Genomic DNA, 16,321 nt, shown 5'->3' with positions numbered 1-16,321 from the left:
CATTTTAAAAGTTTGAGGACCCCTGATCTAAAAACAAATGTCTATACAGCATCCTAGAGACTTGATGGTTTTTCTTGGAAACATTTTTGGTAGGGTGCTCTTTAGATCTTCCGCTGCGTACAGTATTCATCCAGCATATTGTTTTGTTTTTCAGGAAACACAAAAAATTTTAACAATTCTTTTGACGGTTCCTCAATTTCCGTGGGAGGCATAAGCTTGGCATTTTACAGTGGACTCTTTGCCTATGATGGATGGTAACTTATTTACATTTTTTTAAATTTTCTGTTTTAGATGTCTTCTAAACAAGCTTTAGAAGATGATGGCTGTTGTGATTCAGCCTGAGGCTGCTCAGGAACCAGCTGCGTCTCTGCTGGCTCCATGCCCGGAGGAGCAGGACAGCGAAGAGGAGGGGGCTGAGCAGTCGAATGGGGGAGAGGACAGTCAGGAATGGGACGAAGGAGAACAGCATGAGAGCCCCCGGGGGGGGGGGGCTCTCCCCAGCCAGTAGCTTGGAGTCATTAGGTGATGATGCACAAGCTGTCATTGACATGCGACAGAGATGTTCAGATCAAAGAAAGGAGCAATTAAAGAAGTATTATCAGCATTGAATTAGGAACAGCAGGGCTTGGGTGTGGTCCTCATCAGCAGGGAAGGGCTAAAAGGCAGGCAAGCCCTTGAAAGCCATGTGGAGTGTTATCAGTTGGAGTTGCGGTGACCTGCTTTGTTCTCGGCGTCTCTGTTCCTGGCTTGTGGCCCAGCAGTTTGGAAGACCCGTGGGAGGTGTAGGTCTGCTATCTACAGCCTTGTCTTGGCAGCAAGAATCCTGTATTGCTGCATGGACTTTTGCCTTTGTGTATATATTTGAAGTTCCAGCGTTTTCCTGTTTGTAAGGACATTTTCTGTTACCTGTGTTTTTCTTGAATTTTATAAACTGCCTTTGCCTTTTACCGGTGTGTCTGGCTTATCTTTTTGGGTTGGTCATAGCTTCCGGAGTGACCCAGACAGAATAATGGCCAGGGCAAAAAAGGACCTGGAATTCTCCAGCCATGGAGAACTGGTTCTCTTTGCACTGTTGCTAAACTGCAATTCTCATTGTCCCAAAACCAGTGGTGTGAAATACTAGGAACTGCAGTTCAGAGGAGGGAGTAGCAATGAAAACAAGCCTGCAAAGACTTAGGGAGGGAGTAGGAATGAAAAATCCCTGCAAACTGGGAAGAGCTGGGGAGATCATTAGCAGTTTGTTAGGGCTGAAAACAAAAGCGTGGAAAAAGCTACATTCAGAGTATAAGACACCCAAATTTTCTGCCTGTTTTAGGGGGAGGAAAGGTGCATTTTATAGTCTGAAAAATACAGTGCCTGCATAACTGATGACTGCAACATCTTCTTATTGGCTTTCCTGTGATTTCCCATTGGAAAAATCTGTTGCCTATTAAATCTATTGCCGAAAAATCTATTAAGGAAATAATGATGACTAAACTTTGATAGCCTGTGTAAAGAGAATTGAGTAAATTCCCAATGGACAAACTACCATCAATAGAATAACACACTTACACTAATATTGGTGGAAATAATGCTAGTGGAGACTATAACTTAAACATGGGTTTCTTACTGGTTGACCATTATGGATAGAGGTTTAGTGGGCATTTCCAGCTGACTAGTCTGAGATACTTGAATAGGACGTTCCACAGCATGGATGTAGCCATCATCAATGCTTAACTTTTATAGCCTGCTGTGGTTTATTAACTCCTAGCAGATTCTGTAGAGGCTTCTTTCTAAATTTGCATGATTGAGGATTGCAGTTTGGACAGAGTAACTGTTGTCATTTCTTTTCTTCCAGGAATCAACTTAATTACATCACAGAGGAGCTCAAAAATCCTTACAGGTAAAGATAGGAAAGGGAAGCCGCATTTTAATTGGACAACAGCAGGAATCTGAAAACGGACATTTCCATCAAGGGCCCTGCTTTGAAATAATAGTAATAGCACTTAGACTCCACCAACACCATCTAAATCTGGCTTCCTTGCAAGTCAGGAACCAGCGGGGACAGGGGCGGAATGCTTCTACCGCTGCTGAGGTTTTGGCATTTTTCACCGAAAATCACCGAAATTTAGAAAATGCTTTTTTAAAATAGCAATATTTGAGCATCATCTAAATCAAGATCAAGATTATCCTCTAAGGTTATCAAGATCACTGAGCAGTGGAGAGCATTATCTATAAACCCAGTTTCCTTTTCTTGATAAATGTTTGTTTAGCTGCAAACCTAGGGAGATATAATTAACTACCGAGCTTAAATATACTACATGAATTAATGCCATGTATTTTCACATTGTTTAGAAATCTACCACTCGCTATAATAATTGGAATCCCCATGGTCACGGTGTGTTATATTTTGATCAATATTTCTTATTTCACGGTCATGACAGCCACAGAACTGTTGCAGTCTCAAGCGGTTGCAGTGGTAAGTATCATAGGGCATCGCACAGACACAAATTGTGTCTCAGCTCTCTGTTGTGTAGCTGTGATAATGTTCTTTTGTGGAGGCACCAAATGGCCACACAGTTCAAACTGAACTGTTTGAACTCTCCAAAAAATAATCATTTGTATACAATGGCTAGACATCAAATCATCTGGAGAATGTCTCCAATAGATTACAGTGTTCCCTTGATTTTCGCGGGGGATGCGTTCTGAGACCGCCCGCGAAAGTCGAATTTCCGCGAAGTAGAGATGCGGAAGTAAATACACTATTTTTGGCTATGAATAGTATCACAAGCCTTCCCTTAACACTTTAAACCCCTAAATTACAATTTCCCATTCCCTTAGCAACCATTTAGATTATTACTCACCATGTTTATTTATTAAAGTTTATTTTAAAAAAATATTTATTAAAGGTGGATGAAAGTTTGGTGATGACATATGACGTTATTGGACAGGAAAAACCGTGGTATTGGGGGGGGGGGACAGTGAAGTATAATTTTAATTAATATTTTTGAAAAACCGTGGTATAGACTTTTCGCGGTTTGAACCCGCGAAAATCGAGGGAACACTGTATTATGAAGTAGCTGTCTGGGGGCAATGCTTTAGTAGAGATGGTCCTTGTCTTACAACAGTTGATTTAGTGACCACTCAATGTTACAACGGCCCTGAAAAAGACGTCTCATGACAATTTTTCACATTTAGAAGACCATTGGAGCATCATGGTCACGTGATCAAAATTAAGATGCTTGGAAACTGACTGGTATTTATGACGGTTGCAGTACCCTGAGGTCTCCTTTTGCAACCTTCTGATACGCAAAGTTAATAGGGGAAGGCCGATTCACTTAACAACCACGTTACTAACTGCGCAATTGCAGTGATCCAGTTAGCAACTGTGGCAAGAAAAGTGGAAAAATGGTGGTGGGGTGGAATTAACAACCGCCTTCACTTAACAATAAAAATGTTGGGCTCAGTTGTGGTCATAAGTTGAGGGCAACCTGTAAAGTAGACATTTATGGACCTCATTGGGAAATAAAAGCCCTGTTCAGAGGTTGGAAAAAGGATTCCAAAGATTGATTTCCCCCCCCTCAAAACCATAGTTCCCTCTAAGCTGAGCAGTGAGCAATCGCTCACTTAAAAATCATCATCAACTCAGAGTTTTCCAAACCTGCCCAGAAGACGAGAGGGAAAGAGTGAGAGGGAAGGAGGGAGAGAGGAAGAGAGAGAAACAGATAGAAAAAAGAGAGGAAGGAAAAGAAAAAGAATGGGAGTAAGAAAGAGAGAAAGAAAATCAAAATCTAGTTTGAAACTAGCTCAACTATTGAAGTGGCATTTTGATATTGATAGAGTTGCCCTATTATGAGCTCACTGTTATAGACACACAGTACAGTATTTTATTTTGAAATTCTCATAGACAAAACAGGGTGGGTTTTTTATTCGTTTGTTTGTTTGTTTATTTATTTATTTATTATTTCTGTGCTGCCCAGTCCTGAAGGGACTGCCGCTCAGACACTATACTTTTCCGCCCATCCACCCCCCAAAAAAAAAATTAGAGGGAACACTGTCCAAAACCTTTGCAATTTATAGCATCCTTTTTTTTTACAGCCAGCCTTTTGAGCTTCATATTATAAAGCGCTGTGCTTTTCCCCTTCCATCTCTGCAGACGTTTGGGGATCGGGTCCTTTACCCCGCTTCTTGGATTGTTCCTCTTTTTGTGGCACTTTCAGCCCTGGGAGCAGCCAATGGAACTTGCTTCACGTCTGGCAGGTAAAACTTTATTTTTAGTAGTAGCTTATGGTCTACTTTGCCAAAAGCCTTATTGAAGTCCAGGTAAACCACATCGACAGCATTCCCCTGGTCCACTAATTTTGTCACTTTGTCAAAGAATGCTATAAGATTAGTCTGGCACGAAAAGCTCAGAACAGCCTAGTAGTACAATGCTTTAATGAACGAGTTGCAGTATCTTTCATGGCCAATTTGATTTGATTTTTTTTTATTTATTAGAGTTGGAAAGGACCTTGTAGATCATCTAGTCCAACCCCCCTCTGAAAAAATTGATTGTTTCAGGAAATTGATTGTTTCCTGATTGCTTATTTGACCCCTGTGACAATCATTAAGTCTTGTACCTCATGATTCTTGGCAAATTCTTGGCAAATGTAACTTTTCTTTTATGTACACTGAGAGCATCTGCACCAAAGACAAATTCCTTGTACGTCCAATCACACTTGACCAATAAATAATTCTATTCTATTCTACTCTACTCCACTCCACTCTATTCTGTTCTATTCATGTCCGTCCATGTTCTCCTCTTGAAAATCTTGTGTTGGAGCTCACACAACCTCCTCAGGCAAGTTGTTCCACTGGTTGATCACTTTCACCCCCAGAAGGTTTCTCCTTATTTCCAGGTTGAATCTCTCCTTGTTTAGTTTCCATTCATTGTTCCTTGTCTGGCCTTCTAGCGCCTTGGAAAACAGACTGACTCCCTCCTTTCTGTGTCAGCCCCTCAACTATTGGAAGACTGCTATCCTGTCTCTCCTCGTCCTTCTCTTTGCTAGACTGGCTCAGTTCCTACAACTGCTCTTTGTATGTTGTAATTTCCAGTCCCCTATTATTATTATTTTATTTATTAAATTTGTATGCCGCCCCTCTCCGCAGACTCAGGGCGGCTCACAGCAGCAATAGAAAACAATGTGTCATACAAGTCTAACATTACAAAGTTAAAAACCCATAATTTAAAAAACATGCACCCTAATCATCCTGGTTGCTCTCTTCTGCACTTTTTCTAGTGTTTCAATACATTGCCCTGCTACTTAGCTTGAAATTCATGCCACTGCTTTAAAGACACTAAATATGCTGTCAAAACAGACTGCAGAAGCTAATTCATTCTGTCATCAGGGGAGGCCTTGAAAAAGATGAAAAGCTGTAATTGACAAGGCAGAAAACTAAAAAGATCGAATTTGAAAGATTCTTGGCTTTTCTCCCAGTCTGGATCTCTTACATTCATTGGTGCTGCTTTAAAAAAAACCAAAAAAACCCCCAACCCCACAGCCCCGATCCAAACACAACAAACACAAGAACGATTTTTTTCTCAAGCTGATGCTAAAATCTCATCCATGATGGAAAATGGTGCATTTGGTGATCGTATTTTTTTTCCTGTAGCAAGTGAAGGGAGGATTTTGGGATCAGACCGCAAAGGTAGAGACGAATGTCATGGTTAATTAGCAGCCTTGTTTCTCAATAGAGAGCAGTTCTGGGCTTTTTAGGTGTCTTCTTTAATTCACGCGATCGTTTTTTAAGAGACTGAAACTGCTGTTGCAGCATTATCTTAAAGAATTGTGCAAATTTAATGGTGCGAAGGAGGACTTGGCAACTTCTTCTCATACCTCTCCAATGGTTAAAGGGATGTGGTGCATTGGGATGACTGGGGGAAAATGTCTTTTGTTCGGTTCCCAGGGGAAAATTTGGTAGAGAGGAAATCAGCAAAAGAAGCTTAAATCTGAATTCCACTCCGAATCAAGTTCTAGCATACATTTTTGGGACAAAATATTTTTTTTGCTTCTGGTCCTGCGTTTTCTTCCCTGAGCACCGAAAAAGCTTAATTTTAAAAAACAGCAATCAACTATAGTTTATTATAGCATAGGCTAGATCCATGATGGCGAGCCTATGCCGTGCGTGACAGAAGTGACACACAGATGGCATGTGCACCATGGTCAGCTGCTCTTCTGGTTTCATTCCTTGTCTTGACGTTGTCAACCGCTTTAATCAAACCAAATGCCATTTTTCTCTTTCCTGCCTCCGAATCGTACCATTGCATACTGTGAAAATTCCAAGTATTCTGAGAATCACCTTGTGTTTTTGCTGCATTGACTTTTTTTTGTTCTTTCTGATCATCAATAGGAGAGAACATTTTGTTCAGCTTGCGAAGCATTTCTTACCTTTCTGTGTCAAGCAACACTGACCCAAAGCTTTCTTCTTTCTTCTCCTCCCTCTCCTCCTCCTCTTCTTCCTCTTCCTCCTCCTCTTTTTTTTCTCCTCCTTCTTCTCCTCTTCCTTCTTCCTCTTCCTCCTCTTCTTCTTCCTCTTCTTCTCAAAACTGTTGACATTATAACAGATTGATCTTTGATGCCACAAGAATAGCTTTCTGTCCAAAAATTAGAGTCTTCAACTTACACTGGCTCATTTGGTGACTGCTTTAAGTTTTTAAAATGGGACAAACCCCCTTCACAAATGTTTCACTTAGCAACATGAATTTGGGGCTCCATTGTGATCATAACTCGAGGACTGCCGGTGTGTGAACTTGGTTTTTTCTCTTGCAGAGATTTCATTACCAAACTAGATAATATCACACTTTGCTTTTCTAGGCTGGCTTACGTAGCAGGACGTGAAGGGCACATGTTAAAGGTTTTGTCCTACATCAGTGTTAAACGTTTGACGCCGGCACCTGCTATTATATTTTATGTAAGTATTTATTCATTTGTTTGTTTATTAGGTTTCTATGCTGCCTTTCTCTGCAGACTCAGGGCGGCTCACAACAGAGGAAAATACAAAAACACATAAGAAATCTGATATTAAAAATATGCTCTAAAACCCAAATACAGTGATGGCGAACTATGGCACGTGTGCCACCAGACTCATATCTGCTGGCACGCAAGCTGTTGCCCTAGTTCAGCCTCTGGGGAGATGGGGGAGGGTGTTTTTGCCCTCCTCAAGCACCAGGGAAGCCTCTGGAACCTGATGCGGGTGAAAAACAGGCCTAGCGGGCCCACCAGAAGTTGGGAAACAAGCCATTTCTGATCTCCAGAGGGCCTCGGGAGGCAGGGGAGTCAATTTTTGCCCTTCCCAGGCGTTGAATTATGGGTGTGGGCATTTGCGCATGCACAATAGTGCACATGTACACACTTTCGGCACCTGAGAAAAAAACAGTTCACCATCACTGCCCTAATGGCATCCACGTTCATCCTATCTTGTCATACATTATGCATTAAATTGTCAGTCGAGGCTGGATGTTAAAATTCAGTGGCCCCAAGCCTGCCGGCAAAGGTGAGTTTTTAAACCCCTGCGAAAAGTCAATCGGGTGTAGGCAGTACGAATCTCTGGAGCGAGTTGGTGCCAAAGGGCTGGGGCCACCACAGAGAAGGCTCTTCCCCTAGGCCCCGCCACGTGACATTGCTTGGCTGACGGGATCTGGAGAAGGCCGACTCTGTGGGACCTGACCAGCCGTTGGGATACATGAGGCTGAAGATGGTCCTGTAAGTAATCTGACCTGATGCCATGTAGGGCTTTATAATATCTCAATATCACAAGTATAATATCTCAAGTATACTGCTCAAAAAAAATAAAGGGAACACTTGAACAACACAATATAATTCCAAGTAAATCAAACTTCTGTGAAATCAAACTGTCCATTTAGGAAGCAACACTGATTGACAACAAATTTCACATGTTGTCAGCACATTCAACTTTGTACAGAACAAAGTATTCAATGAGAATATTTTATTCATTCAGATCAAGGATGCGTTATTTGAGTGTTCCCTTTATTTTTTTTGAGCAGTGTATATCTCATGAAGACTGCATTTAACACACCTTTCTGTTTTCTTCCGTTTTATAGGGTACAGTATCATTTTTTTATATCATCCCCGGAGACATTAACACCCTCATTAACTACTTCAGCTTTGCAGTCTGGCTCTTCTATGGCTTAACTGTCTTGGGACTTATTATTATGCGCTATACAAGAAAAGATCTGAAAAGGCCTATCAAAGTAAGTATCAACCCCCAAAAAATGTCCTCCTAAAATTGAAGAAGCGTTTCTTTCATTGGGCAACCGTTTCTTGCCTCCTTGCCTCTTGCAAGCAAGAGGTGGGAAATTTGACTCCTAAATACCATAGCTAGAGGTATAACAAGCAGGAAGAGGGAGATTATGATCCCGCTATATAGAATGCTGGTGAGACCACATTTGGAATACTGTGTTCAGTTCTGGAGACCTCACCTACAAAAAGATATTGACAAAATTTTGTGTGTGTGTTTGTTAGTAAATGGGGTTCTTTTTAAATCTTTTAAAATATTTTAAATCTATTTGGATTTGTTATGATTCGCTGTATCTTGTTGTGAGCCGCCCCGAGTCTGCAGAGAGGGGCGGCATACAAATCTAAATAATAAATGAATAAATAAAATTGAACGGGTCCAAAGACGGGCTACAAGAATGGTGGAAGGTCTTAAGCATAAAATGTATCAGGAAAGACTTCATGAACTCAATCTGTATAGTCTGGAGGACAGAAGAAAAAGGGGGGACATGATCGAAACATTTAAATATATTAAAGGGTTAAATAAGGTCCAGGAGGGAAGTGTTTTTAATAGGAAAGTGAACACAAGAACAAGGGGACACTATCTGAAGTTAGTTGGGGGAAAGATCAAAAGCAACATGAGAAAATATTATTTTACTGAAAGAGTAGTAGATCCTTGGAACAAACTTTCAGCAGACATGGTAGATAAATCCACAGTAACTGAATTTAAACATGCCTGGGATAAACATATATCCATCCTAAGATAAAATACAGAAAATAGTATAAGGGCAGACTAGATGGACCATGAGGTCTTTTTCTGCCATCAGACTTCTATGTTTCTTGAGTTACAATTCCCTTACAGCCTCAGCCAACAGGAAGGGATGCTGGAAGCTGTCATTCAATAATGTCTGGCGGATGGCGATAGCAATAAGGCTTATATACCGCTTCACTGTGTTTATACAGCCCTCTCTAAGCAGTTTACAGAGTCAACATCTCCTCCCCGCCCTCCAACAATCTGGGTCCTCATTTTACCCACCTTGGAAGGATGGAAGGCTGAGTCAACCTTGAGCCTGGTGACATTTGAACTGCCAAATTGCAGGCAGCCAGCAGTCAACAGAAGTGGCCTGCAGTACTGCACTCTAACCATTGCATCACCATAGCTCAGGATCGTAGTTTAACAGCCGAGGGCTGAGAAAATCACGCAGGCATTTTCCAGTTTTCTGGAACGGACTGTGGCTTCACAAAGCATTCGGTGCTTGTGCTTTTGATATTTTGCGGTTCCAATATTCGAGGGGCCGGCACAAAGAAGTGAAGGGTCAACCTATTTTCCAAAGCCCCACAAGGCAAAGGGGGGGTCCCCAAATTTAGCAACTTTAAGACTTGTGGACTTCAGCTCCCGGAATTGAAGTCCACAAGTCTTCAAGTTGTCAAGTTTGAAGACCTCTGATATAAAGAGACCATCTTTGGTATCTTCAGCCAGAAATGAGAGGGTTATTTATCTCTGCCAGTTACATCCAATTACCTAACATCATTTTTGCTCTCTCCTACAGATATATGTGATCATCCCTATTATTGTGGTGCTAGTAGCCATCATTCTGGTTTTGGCACCTATTATCAGTGCGCCTGAGTTTGCCTATCTGTACTGTGTCCTATTTATTTTCAGTGGACTTATCTTTTACGTTCTTTTCGTCCACTATAAGTTTGCCTGGGCTCAAAAAATCTCAGGTAAGTTTTACATGGATGGCTTCCACCTAAAAAAGGGGACAGACTTCGCCACTCAGAGTCCAGAAGGGGTTGGGCAGCCTATACATAATATACATTAAATTAAAATTAAATTAATTCCTTTTTTTTAAAAAAAAGGAAAGTATAGCCCATTTTCCTTTTCCCAAGGAAGCAATAGAACAAATGCAGTCCTTAAAATATTCATTAAAAGAGGCGATAGGGATGAATGGAATTGAGCAAAGCGACCATCAATAAAGCAATGAATGTTAAATCAGTTTTGGAACTACCCAAGAATGGAGGTTTTATAAATAACCACTAAACTTTATTGCAAATGGAGAATCATTAGCAAGTCTGCTAAGTTCTGAAATCCAAATAAAGGTGGATTTTGCATCCAATTGCCAGCTCATTTTTTTCTCCTAAAACGTCATTTTTGCACTGATGTTGCCTAGTGTGGATAACAAAACATTTGTAAAAAAAAAGCAGCAACCAAACTGACAGCACTAAAGACTCTTCATTTCAAATATTCTCTAAATATTCTCCTTTATCAATATATCCTTTATGGATACTAACACCAAAGCCTTAAAAAAAATCGTACAAATCTTAATTCATAAGTTTTATAATCTCTTTCTTAGAACAGGAAAATTTACTTGAGATTCTGACTTCTTCCTTCAGAATATTTCTGAAGACTCCTTATTTTTAAACTGGTGGCACTTGTGGGCATCTGCTTACAAACGTTTGCCTCCGTCAATCAAATTTGCAAAGTTGGATATGTGATAGAATGGTCAGGGTGAACCGATGGCACGCGTGCCACCGCTGACCCGTAGAACCCTCTCTGCGGGCACGCAAACCCGTCACCCAGCGCAGCTCCACCACACATGTGTGGTCGCCACCCGCTGATTGTTGGAATGATCAGGGGTGCAGAGATCATGCAAGTGACACGTTTAGGGGTCACATGCATGATGGGGGTCGCGGGGGCGGGGGTAGTCCAGGGTTTATGTGAGGGACACAATTTTTGGTCCCAGGAGGCTGCAGGGAGGCCTGCTAGGCCCAAAATAGGGGATTGAGGGGCTGTCACACGTACATGCAAATGGGGGGGTAGGCAGGGGGAGTTTGTGGGGTTGCCTGTGCATGCACAGGGGGCGGGGAGGGTCATGTTTGCATGCACGAGGGGTGCATTGCATTATGGATGTCAGCATACGCGCATGCTTTTGGCACACGAGAAAAAGGTTAGCCACAACTGTGATAGGATAAAATCCAATTTGTTGTCTTTTTGATAAGAGCCTCCTAAAGCACTGTTTCCCAACCTTGGCAACTTGAAGATATTTGGACTTCAACTCCCAGAATTCTGGGAGTTGAAGTCCAGATATCTTCAAGTTGCCAAGTTTGGGAAACACTGTCCTAAAGTATTCCTTCGCATGTATCAAAGATCAGGAATTGTGCTCTTGAAATTTAACCTTAATAATTTTAGTATTAATCATAACTAATTATAATTATTATACACCAATTATGATAACATGTTAAACAATGCGAATAACTGCATAAAATATGGAATAACTCAAAAGTAAGATAGTTATGAGAGAAATATTCTATGAAATGAAAAGAATAGAAGTTTAAAGTTTAAATTTTTTTCCTTTTCCTTTTTTTGTTTATGTAGTTCTGTTATTTATGTAGTGCAATTTTGATATTGTATACGTTTTTTTAAAATTCTCAATGAAAAAAATATTTTTTTAAAAAAAGAAGTGATGATTTGTAATCTCATTCCTTTAAAACGGCTTAAGTTGGGACTTAACTTTTTTTTTTTAAAGGCTTTGCCGAATTAAAAACCATGCAATGGAACTGAATTTCAGTGGAACAAACTGCTTCTCTACTAAATGGGGTAATTTTATGGGGTGGTGGTCAGTGATTCTGGAACCAGAGGATGGTGAAGTTGGGAAGAAAATTACAGAGTTTTAGTTTAAGATTATTTCAGTTGAGCTGAGCATTTACCCACTAACTTCATAGAGACAGCAATGTACTGTTAATGTAGAATGCCGAGAACACAAGGATTTGTGATGAGGTGTCTAAATGGATCTTGTTAGCTTGGTCACAACCAGACTGATGTAGTCAACCCCGATAAGATACTTCTCCAGAAAAAGGAAAATATTAAAGTTAATGACTATTTGTAACTCTGATAATCTTTGTATTTCAGAACCCATCACCATGCATCTTCAGATGCTGCTGGAAGTCGTTCCGCCAGAAGAACTTACTGAATGAAAAACCGATCCAATTTTTCCTTCTGCAACAGGAGAGATTTTGCCAAGCAATCTGCCCGCATTCTCCACCACCTGCAGATGCTGCAAAGTCCCTGAGGGGAACAGGGTCTTCAGAGGGACTTAGGGCAACCCAGACGTGTGGGGTCATTCACGAAACCGAATCCTACAAAGAAAACTTCCTTGGGGCAGGAGCTGGGCCAGAGCTAACCACAGCATTTACTATATCCCACCTCTTCATTTACCATATCATACTTACTACAGTGATTTTCTAAAGAGACTTCAGAATAACCATCATGGATGGTATCTTGACTTTGTTGCGATTTCTCTATAATGGGCAGGGCCTGTTGGTCTGGGGCCACTGAGCTAAAATTTGCAGGATCCTGTAACCATTTCAATCTTATTCTGGGCCTTTTGTTATTCCATATAAATTTAGATATGATTTTGTTTAGTTTGTTAAAAAAAATGGTTGTCTAATTTTGTCGGGATGGTTTGGAAAAAGTATAGGAATTTCGGCAAAATTGACATTTTAATTGTCGCTATTCTACCCAATAATGAAATTTGCAGTTTGTTCCAGTCATTTAATTGTTTTTCCGTTGTTTTCAGTAATTTATCGTAATTATTATCTTTAATAGTACTACATTTTTTTGTTAGTGAGATCCCTAGGTATTTCACTGTTTTTACAATCTTAATTTTCAAAATTTCTTCCAGGGTTTTTTCTTGTTCTTTATTTATATTTTTCGTTATAATTTTAGTTTTTTGAATATTTATTTTTAGACCTGCTACTTTGCCAAAATCCTCCACTTCCTCCATTATGTGTTTCCCTGAGTCTAACAGGTTTTCTAAAATGAAGACTAAGTCGTCTGCATATGCTTGTAGCTTAAACTCCTGACCTTTTATTTTCAGCCCTCTTATTTTTGTGTTGGCTCTGATCTGCCTTAACGTAGTTTCTGTGGCTAGAATGTACAGTAAAGGGGATAGTGGGCAGCCTTGGCAAACTCTTTTTTGAATTAGAAATTTGTCAGTTATATCCCCGTTGATTGCAATTCTTGTATATTGTTTCTGGTAGATTGTCTCGATCCTGGTAATAAATTTGGCGCCAAATTTCATTTGTTTTGTTAATTCCGTCATAAATCCCCAATTTAGATTGTCAAATGCTTTTTGGGCGTCTAAAAAAATAAGAGCCAATTGTTTATCTGAGTGATTATCATAAAATTCTAAGACGTCCAATATTATCCTTGTGTTATTTCTGATGTATCTGCCAGGTAAGAAACCGTTTTGGTCAGGGTGTATCCAATCATTTAGAATTACTTTTAATCTACTTGCCATGATACTCATAAAAATTTTATAGTCCACATTCAACAGGGATATAGGTCTATAATTTTGGGTTTTATGTTTCTCTGATTCGTTTTTAGGTATTAGACTCATGATTGCCTCCGTCCAGGAATTTGGTATTGAACCTTTTTCTAACACTTCATTGTATAGTGTTAATAAAATATCTCCTAGGTCCTTGGAGAATTCTTTATAGAATTGACAGGGAATGCCATCGGGACCTGGGGATTTATTGTTTTTCAAATTTTTTATTGTTTCCTCCAGTTCTGTCATCGTAATTTCTTTGTTTAACCTTTCTCGTTCACTATCAGTCAATTCTCCCGGTTCAGATTTCTTTATGTATGCCTTCTGTTCCTCTAGTGATTTTATATCTTTTTTATATAAATCTTTAAAGTAGTTAATGGCAATTTGTTGTTTTTTTTCTTCTACCGTGGTGTGTCTCTCTCCTTTATCGTCATCTTTAAAACAATCAGAAACTGATGATTTGATCTATTAACCTATACAACTTATATGAGCTTGATACTGTCTAATTGATTTATTTAATTGATTTATTTATTGGATATTCTTGATCACGTGGTGAATTGATAACATAAAACTAACTTTGAATAGTGGTTCACCTAAGACTAGACGGTGACTCATTGAATGAATTGAATTAACAGCGATAATATAAATTATTTACTAAGTAAAGCTTATCAGTAATAGGGTATTTTAGTGATTAGCAATTTTTAGTGATTTTGAAATACATTGTGATAGACATATTTCTGATGAAATAAAAAGGAGAAATAGGGAGAATGGTCTGAGAGCAAACCGAGGAACGGTGCAAATTTATAATCTTATATAGTCGATACGAGTCAATTATACCTACAACTAAGCAAATTTAGAAAGATTGTACAAGAAACATACCAGTTTTAGAAGGAAAATCCCATCAGAAGAAGTGAACTTCACAGTATTAAACAAAGACAACACACAGAGAACCCCTTTCAAATATGTCAACAACCTTCACTAAAACATCTTAAAAAATAACTACCGCAGGAAGTCCAAATATCTCTAATTTGAAGCAAGCGATGGAGATGACCTCTACAGAGAAGCAGAACCAACTACCGACCCTACAATCAATTCAGGCTTCACTGGATCTTATTCAAGAGTTTATGGCGAGAAGCCAAGAATCATCTATTACAACTCAGGAAACAATGGCGAAAAACCAAGAAGAAACCAATAAAATTTTTGAAAAGATGGCAGAGAAGATAGAAGGCCTAGAAGCGAAAATGGAATCGGTTCAAGATGTGGTCAATAATCACGAACTTAGAATTAATAACACGGAAGCCAAAATAACTAAAACGGATAATAACATTGTTCTTGCTTAGGGACGACTGAAGGCAGAAAACAAGGAGCTGGAAGGGGCCATCGCGGTATTGGAGATGGGAAAATCTTCTTACTATCTACCAGTGTTTTGGCTTCTGGGCAGGTTTGGAAAACTCTGAGTTGATGATGATTTTTAAGTGAGCGATTGCTCACTGCTCAGCTTAGAGGGAACTATGCTATCTACGCTTCCAAAATGTACCTGAACAGGCGGATGAAGACCTAACTACCAAAATGGTGAGGATATTAACTGACAACCTACAAATAGACGAGGACGAAGTGAGGAATCACATTGACGAGGTCTTTAGAATTCAAACCAACTACGCCAAAAAAAATAAGGTACCAAGGGAAGTACATATTCGTTTTACAAAAAAAACAGCAAGAGATGCAATTTATAGAAGCACCAGAAACGAACAAATACTGTGCAACGATAGAGAGATAACTATTTTAAAACAGATATCGAAGAGAATAAGAGAGAGGCGTAGAGAATTTCACTTTCTGACAGCCAAACTGATGAGGAAAGAAATACCGTACAGATGGCTTATTCCAGAGGGACTATTGATAGATAACCTGGAAAGGCAAAAAATTTAAAATTGACTCATTCGAAAAAGCTGATAATTTCATCTCCAAGCACCTGGAAGGAGAAAGTGCATCCGGTTTTGAAGAAGGCTCTCAGACCAGATTGGAAAATAGCGAACAAAGGTAACGAAGCTTAGAAAGAGAGAAAGAACTTAGCCTAAGAGAAGAAAACAGAGTGATAACTAGGGCGACAGCGAAAAAGCAATAGAAAGAAAATACCTCAACACCAACAAACAAATAAACAAAGAAAGGGAACTTCAACGAATAAATAAATACAGAACTAAACAAATAGTTTTAAAGAGTGAAAAGAGATAAACAAACTAAGAAAAGAAAAGAAACACATTTAAATAAACTAAATAAATAAAAAAAATGAAATTTCTCAAAATATTTTCAGTCAATATAAATGGGTTAAATTCAAACATTAAAAGAAAACAAACGATGATCAAACTCCAAAAAGAAGCAGACATAATCTGTCTGCAAGAAACACACATTAGATCACAAGACCAGAATCTACTGCAAAATAAAAAACTAGGAAAATTGTTTACGGCATTAGCTGATACAAAAAAAAAGAGGAATAGCTATTTATGTAAGAGAAAGACTACAAGCAGAACTAGTTTACGCAGACCCAAATGGAAGAATTCTTAATCTGAAAATTAAAATTGGACAAAAATCTGCAGTCTTGATGGTGATATATGCCCCAAATACAAACCAATCAGAATTCTATCAAAAAATAAATGATCAAATAACACAACTACAAGGAAATAATATTTGTTTGATGGGAGACTTTAATGCAATTCATAACTCACAAAAGGATTATAAAACTGTAAA

The 16,321-nt window shown here is 39.3% G+C and overlaps 1 protein-coding gene across 2 annotated transcripts in view; it reads left to right on the top strand.

Moving 5' to 3' along the window:
* Window positions 1-13,453, top strand: part of SLC7A9 (solute carrier family 7 member 9) — a 42,709-nt gene extending 29,256 nt beyond the window's left edge. For both annotated transcript variants that reach the window (XM_070760309.1, XM_070760308.1), the window contains 8 exons: window positions 155-254; window positions 1,838-1,882; window positions 2,335-2,458; window positions 4,136-4,239; window positions 6,834-6,930; window positions 8,081-8,230; window positions 9,803-9,977; window positions 12,163-13,453. In XM_070760309.1, the coding sequence (XP_070616410.1) occupies window positions 155-254; window positions 1,838-1,882; window positions 2,335-2,458; window positions 4,136-4,239; window positions 6,834-6,930; window positions 8,081-8,230; window positions 9,803-9,977; window positions 12,163-12,227 (860 nt within the window). In that variant the 3' untranslated portion in view covers window positions 12,228-13,453. The remainder of the gene's footprint in view (window positions 1-154; window positions 255-1,837; window positions 1,883-2,334; window positions 2,459-4,135; window positions 4,240-6,833; window positions 6,931-8,080; window positions 8,231-9,802; window positions 9,978-12,162) is intronic.
* Window positions 13,454-16,321: the final 2,868 nt, after the last annotated feature.

The sequence above is a fragment of the Erythrolamprus reginae genome, chromosome 9, assembly GCF_031021105.1.
Source record: "Erythrolamprus reginae isolate rEryReg1 chromosome 9, rEryReg1.hap1, whole genome shotgun sequence".
Lineage (NCBI taxonomy): Eukaryota > Metazoa > Chordata > Lepidosauria > Squamata > Dipsadidae > Erythrolamprus > Erythrolamprus reginae.
Note: the sequence above shows the minus strand (reverse complement) of the source record. Positions and strands in the feature narration are given on the sequence as shown.